We start from the raw sequence: 10,373 nt of genomic DNA on the forward strand, positions 1-10,373 counted from the left end.
TTTCTCTTGCAGAGTGTGTTTGCACAGTGTTACAGCTCCAGACATCTCACCACCACACAACGTTGGTGTCAGAAACACAGGTGCTTCCAATTATCCAATTGAATATCCAATATCTTACTAAGGTGCTGATGAATTCATATGATGATGAGTGATGACAGGTATAACATTAAATCATGTCTACAACATATACATATCCGTATGTGCTTTGCTATGCAAAATCTTTGGGTTTGTGTAATGCATCCTGTATTGTCTGTGCTGACATCCATGTTGCTGTCACCATTTGAATCAGTATGATTTATTGACCATGGTTAGAAAATGGAAGAAGAGACACACTCAACAGACTCATTTGGAAACTGAATGATATGGCAGAATGTCTTCCTATTTTATTGGTTGAGAAAACAAATAGGCGGTGAACCATGTACATACTATAGCTATTTCAAATGTTTCAATTGCAGAATATTTAAGCTAATGGTGAAGTACATACACAGCACCTTCGCTCTGCATTGTTTTAAAACCTTTCAGATAGATTGGTTTAGGTTGCTTTTAAGGTGTTCATGGACTAGCGCTCATCATAAGTCATTACACAGCAAAAGAACAGATTACTTCACTGAGGTAGCCAATGACAATTAGCCTTTACGTCCTCTTTTTCCACCACACTTTCAGTCCCATCTGAAATCATGTCCAACAGTCTCATAGAACTTAACATTAAAAGGCCTGTAAAAGTCCCGCAGCTGCTCAATAACCTCCCGGTCAATCTGCACATGAGTTCTACCCTTGGACTTGCCCAGGCAGCGTGGCTGGCTACTGCTCTCAGGCTTCTTCAGGCAGGGAAATCCTTTGGTTCTGTTAAAGTAGAAGTGCTTGTCTGTGATGATTCGTTTGAGTCCCAGGAAGTCCTGCACCCGGCCAAGCTCTCCTGCTGGATCTGTGATCAAACGCTCGCCGCTCACAAAGTGGATCTGTGATAGGCGAAAGTACTGCAACCAGTTCTCCAAGTGGAGGATGTACATGCCAATGCGAATGGCGTTCCAGGACGTGTCCACCAGAGCCAGGCTCCTGTTCTTAAAGGCCAGCTCCTCAAAACTGGGAATGTCAGGCTTCTTTGACAGAGTCTGTGTGTAATCAGAGATGGCCCTGGTGACCGGGTTACGCACCACCACAATCAGCTTGGTGTCTTGGGACATACTGGCAATGCGCCTCGGAGCCTCTCTGGTTACAAAGTAGCTGGGGGTCTTCTCCAGGGTGATTTGGCTGTCTAGTGTCCTTGGCATTAGTCCCCTAAACACAGAGAAACAAAAAGAAGAGTCATTTATTAAAACTAAGATTCGAACTTGCTTGTAACGTTAATCACCTATAGTTTATATGCCCAGCGAGACAGTAATGCTGAAGAGTGGTCATATTTCATAGGTGTAGTCATGAATCATCATCACCTGCATGACAGAAGTCCAGTGGCAAATGACACTGGGTCTGGAAATCTGGGTCATATTAAATAGGTCATCTCCATCACATTTTACTGGGAACAAAGATTTTTTCAAGTTCTGTAAAAAGTTAGTTCTCTGTCGTCAAAGCATAGTGAAAGTACAGAGTAATGGGGTTGCAAAGAACATTGTAGAAGAAGGGATTGTTTGGGGATTTGGCTCTCTTGTTGTAAATTAAAAACTGAATTGGTCATCCTTAAACATGTGAGCCAGATATCAAAGATATTCCTGTTTAAAAATTCTATGGTTGCAAACAATCTGCTGTCAATTAGATTCAGTGCTTTTTCAACCATAGCAATATGGAACCCCAGGACTTTTCGAAGCTCTAAAAGGACTTCACCTACAGTAAGGGTGGCCATAGTTCCAGAAATATTGATCCATCTAACGTGATTTATGAATTTTGTGCTGTTTGCCTACGTGTTTCAGTTAGCTAAAGCAATTCAGGGCTACAGCCATCCATTAATCTTTCTTTCGACCAAAAATAACCTTCCCTATCAGCTTTACAGTACACTGAAGACATGTTAATGTATGAGACATGGCACAAACTTGCTATGGTTACAGTATGTAATATCCACCTTCCCAGCATCCTTTTTCTTGGATTTGGGTACATGCTTCCCCGTAGAAATCTGTATAATTTAATGTAAAATGTCTGCTTCTTCTGAATTGTACAGTAGTTTCTCTAAATTGCACTCTAAATTAAGCTCCTCATTCAGCAAAGTCCCTTTTTCTGTTAAAAGTGGGGTACAATCAGACATATTATAAAACTATCATAATTGGATTCATAAAACTACTGTAACAGCATGCCATCTGAGGGAGTCCACATCTTCCAGTGCTGCACAGTAAAAGATTGTAATGTTGTGTGAACAAGGCAAACTGGCATTTAATAGCTGACAAAAAGGAGTGAAAATACTGTATTCTGCCAGCTACTGCAGCTGTTGCTGGAAACTGTTCACATTGATCATCTAAACAAAAAATCCAGCGTAAGATACTGTGAGACATTAGACTGAATCATCTGGGTCACATTTCTAAATATTAAAAAGTTAATTGGCTACTAGCTGGCTCTTTTTCCGTCCATTTTGAATTTCTCCAAGTTGAAATCTGAATCTCTGTGTGTACACCGTGTGTACTCCAGGACATCTTTAAATTTGTGTCGAGTAAAGCAGTCTGAATCGTTTTTAGGTGATGTCAAACAGAAAAGGACATTGAGAGAAATAGCTATTTCAAATTCAGATATTGCACTTACAACAGGCCAATGACATTGATTCCCTTGGGCTATGATGTCTTTCTTTCTATCAGTGCTCTTAGCATTGTAGAGAGAAACAGCCTGAACTCTTGTGTGATATGACAAGGTTACAGTGACATATTGCATGGGGCTTAACATTGTCCTGTGTCACAGTACCCTGTGGTACCTGGACACTTCAGAGCTATTCAATATTACCAATAGAATGAGGTGTGAGTCATAATAACTACCACTATGCAGCCAGAAAATGTTCTACAAGGTTGGGATTCCAGTGAAGTTTGCCTCAGCAACTCTGTTGAATGGTGACAGTAACGCAAATTATATTCTACCATAGGTGTACTTTTGTATGCATTCGATTCACATCCTCAATTTCAAGTCCAAAGACACAAATAGTATGTATGAGACTAGTAAGATGCTAGTAATGCTTTCATATACATGAACTCAGAGTGCTCATTCACTCACTCACTCACTCACACACACACACACACACACACACACACACACACACACACACACACACACACACACACACACACACACACACACACACACACATACACACACACACACACCACACACACAGTCCCTGACTGGCATTTAGTGTCATGAATCACACTAGTAAGAATTGATGGCTGACCATTATACTGTGAGTTGAAAGTTGAAACCAAATTTATTGGAGCAATTTACATTTGAGTCTTCTGCACAGGTTATTAGTGAAACTGAAGCCAGGAAGCATTACAGGTTTGGCTGTGACATTTTAATCACACCAGTAAAATGAACTGAGGTGTGAAGAATCTGTCTTGATAGTGTAAATGTGCCCAGTTTTCCCAAGTCTGCAGTGAGATAGCAATTTCCTGTTTTTTTTATTTTTTTATCTTTGATTGATACATATAGTGCAACACATGCTGAAAAATTTTTTAAAAAAAAGAGTACCAGTCAAACATTTGGACACATTTTCCCATTCAAACTTTTGACTTGTACTGTATGTCTTTCTACTAAAAGTAAATACATTGAAGTCCAATTGTTCAACAACATACAGTATCAGTCATGCAGACCACGGCACCAAGTAATAAAGGTCAGCTTTGGATCATCTCCTCTTGCACAATCAATGGAGTCAGACCTTCCAAGTGTCATTTCATTGATGTTTGAATTCATGTGGGAGCTGGGTACATTATCAGTCTAGCAAGAACCCTGAGTAAATATTTGAACAAGCACATACACATTTCCTTAGCTAGAGAATATGTAGCACATGGATAATTGTATGGTTGAATCCACAAGACACAAGGTAGTACAACTTTTAAACCAAGAAAGAAGACAGATACAAGCTACTGTATACCCTGTTTCATCTTCAGCAAAGCGTTTCTGACTGTTGCTTTGGATCTCTGGTTGTAATAACTTCCACCTTCCTGGCGTCCACCAATATTAGGAAGCTGTCACCGAGCAACGTCAAACAGGCTGGGGTGACACACTGTTTTCATCTGAATTAATCTGGGCCTCATTGGACTAATTAAAGTGCTGTATGATGAGCATGAGGATTGGACAGTAATGCACAAACTGAAACCAATCTGATTGGGATTTAAATTAGAAACCATCCATCAACATGGCCAGCGTTCCAACAAAGACAGACATAGAGATTTAGAGAGTGGGCCTATCTTTCACGAGAGCGAAGATGCCTGTCATCACAGAGAGTAATAATGAACCCTGACCATTAAACAAAAGCCTGCTGGTGAGTTATTGTCTCACGACAGTGACCTGCCAACATCAAAGTGTCCACTGTTGTGTTTGACTAGGCTTTAGGGTAATTGTCCAGAGCCTCACATAAAATTATTAATGGTATTGTGGCTCCTTATTACCAGATGCAGCTAGGAGATCAGTGTAAGGTAAGCCATGGGATTCAATGCTCAGGAGTATGAAAATGAATTGTCTCTCCACTATTGTCTCACATTCTGTATCTGAAGGCATTAGCATATTTTCTTGCAGTTAATATATAGTGTACAGTATCACGTAATATTGTATTCCTTAATACTTTTATTTACAATACACATGACCCTTAAAACAAGGATTTCAAAACTATTTCAGCTCTGATGTGCTACAATTGGGGATAAAAAAAACCACACGACATAATAGACTACTATACTATGGTGCAATACTTTTCCTGTGTTGTGCTGTATCTTTCAGTGTCTGATCCACTGAAAAAAAAAAAAAAAAAGCCTTTAAACCAAGCCTTTCTTGCATAATAAGAGGGAATAGCTCTGCTCTGTCTCTAAAGTATCATCTTATTAATATTTCACTCACTCAGACTTCTGGGATGACGTCCAATTGTTAATCACAAGTCAGCAGCAGAATCTGGCCTCAATGAAAGTCAATTAAGAGTTAATGAGGAACAATTCAGACAGACAAAATGATACTGGAGATAAGTCAGCTGGATGGGGAACAATAGCAGAATACCACCCTCACAAGCAAGCAGCTTCCATCGAAACATCTAAACAAAGCTTGTTGCTAAGTGCATACTAATGTAACTTAATGTCAATTAAGTTAAAATCACAAACAGGTATGATCAACTTGTAAAAAGTTAAAACTACTTTTAAAACATTATATTTAAATTAGTAACATTTTACATTTGGCCTCTGACATTTTTCTGTTGAATAACAGTAACCTAATACACTGAAGGAAATAAGAAATAATTGCTCTTTTCGATATATAAAACGCTGACCTGAATCGAGCCAATTGCTGCTACTGTTTGACATGAAAACGTGTCCTACACTTTCCAGCGATGAAAATGCTCTTGGGAAGGCCTCTGAAAGCAATTTATGTGTAGGATTATAAATCATTTTAATAATTCAGAATTATGAACTGTGGTTTTGCAGAGAAGTTAATTGGAAGACTACGCAGTGAACAGAAAACCTTCAATGCATGTCAACCCTGACCACACAATCCATTATGTCCAACTTCAAATGAGTTATTCTGCCACATCTGTCAACCTTTTGTTCTCTGGGCTTATCTAATATACATTGACATCAAGTGCAATTATTTGTTATGCCACATACCTGCCTTCTCAGCATCATGTTAGCTTTGCTTGCCTCTAGTGGCCTATAATTCCAACCAATAGTTGATATGGTCTGACAAGTAACATAGTCTTGGATGCACACAGTGAAAAGTAGTCAAAAGTGACGCTGTCTCTAGTGAGAAACCAACAGTCCCTTTTTATCTTGCTACTGGCAAATACATATAAATCAAGAATATTAAAGGCAGTGTAGGTAAGTTTTGTGAAACTAGCTATTTTAACTTGAGTTTGAATGTATCCAACCAAAAATATCCCACCCCCTCCCTTAAAAGCCACTCACTCAAAACACTATTGCAATGAGTGCATGGCAAGTAGCCCGTCCAATCTTTGAATTCGGTCTGAATGCCATCCAATCATTGCATTTGTTCTGAACGCAACGATTAGTTGTGTTCATCACAGTCCTGCAACGGCCACAGATATTGGATTGTATTGTGTTTTACTATCAGTTTATTTCAGCAATTATGACAAAAAGTGCTTCTCAAAAACATTACCTGACCTGTTTTTAAAACGAATACATCTGCCTTATTCTCTATTGTGTATTTTTTTGTGAGGATCTTGTTTTGGTCATTAATGTTGACTGTTTCATCTCTCTCAGCTATGTATCTCTGGTTGAAGGCTCCTCATTAATATTGCAGAGAGAAGCCTGGACATCACACTGTAGAATGTGTCGTTTTCAGTGTTAAATGAGCACCATCCAACTTTCTATCCTTGTCAACCTTTCTGACGACAGCTTTTTAGAGCTCCTTTCCTCCCCTAGCCAATTAATGCTAGACCAGGAGAATATTCTTGGCTGCAGCAAATGCTAAAAGGGCTCTTACACAATTCGAGCACTTCTCAAGGAATGTACTTGAAGTGTCTCTGACTTCTGTAAAATCAATAGCGCTGGGATGCCCTTTTAAGTTCTCATGGAATGTAGCGATGCGTATTTGTTTGATTTTTATGATCCTGCTACAAAATGAAAAGTGTGACTATGGCAGCAACGGAAAATTGGTTGCAAAATACAGTACACTATCCATTTTAGCAGCCCCATACATAGCTATCTAAAGCCTGTATTGAAATAAGACCACACAGTTCTTTTCTATTTTGGACATACAGTAATGAGCGCGGCACCATTTCTCTGGTTCCTTGTACTGTTCTGTCACTTGCACTATAGGTAAAAGATAATTAAATGGTATTATTAGTTCTTCAATTAACACAACATAAAAAAAAATATACTGTAGTGCCTCATCAACAATGCCTCTGGTAAAAATCTAAATCCTCAAACTGGGCCCAGGTCATTTTAGGTTATGTGTCACATGTCTAAGTCAAGACTGAGGAGAGGTAATCCAGAAAAAAAATCTTTAAATTCAATAAAAGGGCCTTGTCATTACTGGAAGATAAATAAAATGAGGGAAAAAAAAAACTCAAAAATACATTAACAGAGCTTTATATGAAATGTTTGACTTAATCAGCCAATTTATCTTCCTCATTACTGCGGGCGTTTATGTGCCTCTTATTGCAAGATGTCAGTGGCTAAAATAACATTTCTTTCAGAGAGGATTAGGGAAAGTGTTGCTGTGTCCCTATGTCTATGGCATCTTCATTAGTTTAATAGAATTTATGAATTTAGAGTGTGTGAGAATATTCACACTGCTTAGGTACATGCATGGGTGTACTGAGATCAGTTTTGTTTATATCAAACATAAACAAATCATTAACCACCGAGTTATTTGTTTAAAATAAAGTTTTAATTAAAGAAAAACTTTCATTTGGACAAGGGATATCATGGCTACAGTATGTAAAGTCCACTGCCACTAATATAAATTCTCAATGTGCTAGCCTTTCTTATTGATCTTACCTGCCCGTGAGAACCTGTTTCAATAGACTTAAGCGCAGCAGGTATGAATGACTTCCAACTGTGATGGGAGAGTGAACAGAAAGACACACAACTGGTCTGAGCCATAGTCATAGTAAACTGACCAGAAGAGTCTCCACTCAGCACCTGCTAATGGAACACACTTTGTTTAGTTTGGTTTTCTCAGTTAAGTGTAGACATGACCCTGGAGGGTCCCCTATACCAGGTCCGGATCTGGCATTGAGAGGGGTGGCTCAGCCCACCCAAACGTCTGTCCTGCCCACCCAATCATAATTTATGCAAAGACAGCATTCATCTATTTTTTACAATTTGTGCATCTGAGGCGGGCTGTGTTGGGAAGTTTTAGGGAGGATTGTAGACTGCCCCAACCAATCAAAAATAGCACCTGAAAATGTGAGTATTTTTCTATGGTTTATTGGTTAAAAGCTCCACACTCATGACTCTTCAATGGCAGAGAAGCAGACAAACACAACTTGAGCGATAACATTAATCAATCATCCAGTAACGAAAGTAGTGAAGTCTTTATGAAAGTAATTGAATCATTCATTCAAAACGCAAAAAAAAAACGAAATGTATTTTTTTTAAATAGAATGTGTATCTAACAGACGTGGCCACACCACCATCAGAGGTACACTTAGTCGATGTTCGCCCGCACCTGGATTCGAACCCACCACCTCCAACTCCTCAAGAGCAACCACTAACAGCTACACCAACGTAAAACTAAAACTTCAGTGGCACCGGTGGCCAAATTATATGTTTTATTTAGTTGTCTATTCAGAATAATGTGAGAACCATACACACACAGATGGGGATTATCCCTATATCTGCCCACCCAGGATATCTGCCAGCCCACCCTTCCATAGCTGGCAAGAACCAGGCCTGCCCTATACCGTCTGTGTTAGTACCACCCCATCTTCTACTATGGAGAGTCTCATATACCAGCTGTGTAATACCAGCTCCCCGGCTGCTACATCCCTACTGAGCTTCGGGTTTCAGACCTGTGATGTGAGCTGATGTCTCTGGAAGCCAACTGCTGTTCTAGCAGGTCCACTGTCTGGAACTGAGGCTGAAGGGATAACCCCTGCATGGAGCCAATGGCGTCTTAGCTACTCCATAAACTGCGGACATGCGTGTCGTCAATGGCAGAGGAGGAAGGGTCTGATAATCTGTTGAAATACATTAACACTATCTGTGTTTGTTCCTCGTGAACCTGGATTATCAAATGTCTGCCACAGAAAGAATCTATTATTCTATTACTTTTGCAATATTGGTAATACAAGTATGGAGTAGGCTATTCTATAGGTTTCCAAGGTTAATGTGACATGGATTTGACATTGCTTTCAAAAGCTTTTCACGCAAAGTATTTTTCCGCACTTCTGTATTGATGTATTGCTATAATAGTTTGTATGCTATAAAGTGGTCCTATATTATAAGGAAGTATGTGGTTGTAGTGGTTATTGCCGAAGGCACTTGAGTGATTGACTTAAAGGAAGTCTTGAGAGAGCGCGAGAGGGAGCTAGCAAACGAGCACGAGAGACAGGGAGAGAGAGAGAGAGAGAGAGAGAGAGAGAGAGAGAGAGAGAGAGAGGGAGAGAGAGAGAGAGAGAGAGAGAGAGAGAGAGAGAGAGAGAGAGAGAGAGAGAGAGAGAGAGAGAGAGAGAGAGAGAAAAAAAAAAACTATGCCAACATAATAATAATGCAGGTGAAGTGCCAACATTTTTTTAATTGGGCTGAAAGGTGTTAGTTTCTGTGTGTGTAATAACGTATATGATAATTCATCAAACGTATGTAATACAACAAGGTCCCTCAACTATTTAATACATTTTAAATGTACATTTTACATTACATTTAATACTTACATTACATTGTCAAAATGTATTTGTATCAACTTACCTGTACCAATCAAGTCCCCTGTCATAGTTCCTATCGAAAAAGTGTGGCTCTGTACCGAGCGCGCGCACATCCGGATGAATTCGAATGAACTCCAGGACCGCCCTAGTGCCCCCCTTTTTCACACCGACAATTAGTGCGTTCGGTAACTTCTTGTTGCCATATTTTTGTGCAACAGTAATATTATTTAACATAACTTCAGAAAAGACAGTATTCCGTGCGTGAGTACTAGAGAAGGCAGAATGTATACTTTGGTTACGAGCATGATTTGATCCTTGTTGAGTCAGAGTCTCATTGACGACAATCCTCATGTCCGTGGGAAAAGTGCAATCACGGAATTTTTGCAGAAGTTTTTTGCCACCTACATTCTTGTGATGGAGGCAACTTCTCTCCTCAAAAGTCTGGTTTGTCATGATTGTACTACCACAATAAAGAATGCTGTAGCATAAATACGTAAAGGACAACGAAAGCATGAACAAGAAAATAAATCGTTTGCTGAACCTATTAGAAGATGGCACGATCCGGCTTGAGAGGAACCTGTATGCCATGTCGCCATGGATTAAGAGGCTGCATCTTTTTCCTTTTCGGGTGCTCCTTGTTTGCTGTACCTCCCTGTGGAATCGGGCTTCAGCAGCATAGCAGAGACACAGCAGTGACAGGACGAGGTAAATGTTCCTCAAAGATAATGACAATGTGTAAGTGTCATTCTCTTCAGACAACTTTAAGAAGACATACTGCTGTATATCAAAGATTAAAAGCGCCTCGTGAAAGTGTAAATATTGAGGCAAAGTTTGTTTGAATAGTTTTGATCAATCTATTAGATCACACATGGTTGATTAGATAATC

General features: G+C 39.5%; 1 protein-coding gene across 1 annotated transcript; it reads right to left on the minus strand.

Moving 5' to 3' along the window:
- Positions 1-647: 647 nt before the first annotated feature.
- hs3st2 (heparan sulfate (glucosamine) 3-O-sulfotransferase 2) lies at positions 648-10,075 on the minus strand. The gene is made up of 2 exons (XM_084677895.1): positions 9,531-10,075; positions 648-1,278 (listed from the first exon to the last, which is right to left on the minus strand). The coding sequence occupies exons 1-2, from the start codon at positions 10,073-10,075 to the stop codon at positions 660-662; spliced, it is 1,164 nt and encodes a 387-aa protein (XP_084534021.1). The 3' UTR covers positions 648-659.
- Positions 10,076-10,373: the final 298 nt, after the last annotated feature.

Source organism: Hypomesus nipponensis, chromosome 17, assembly GCF_054491055.1.
Source record: "Hypomesus nipponensis isolate SF chromosome 17, ASM5449105v1, whole genome shotgun sequence".
Taxonomy (NCBI): Eukaryota; Metazoa; Chordata; class Actinopteri; order Osmeriformes; family Osmeridae; genus Hypomesus; species Hypomesus nipponensis.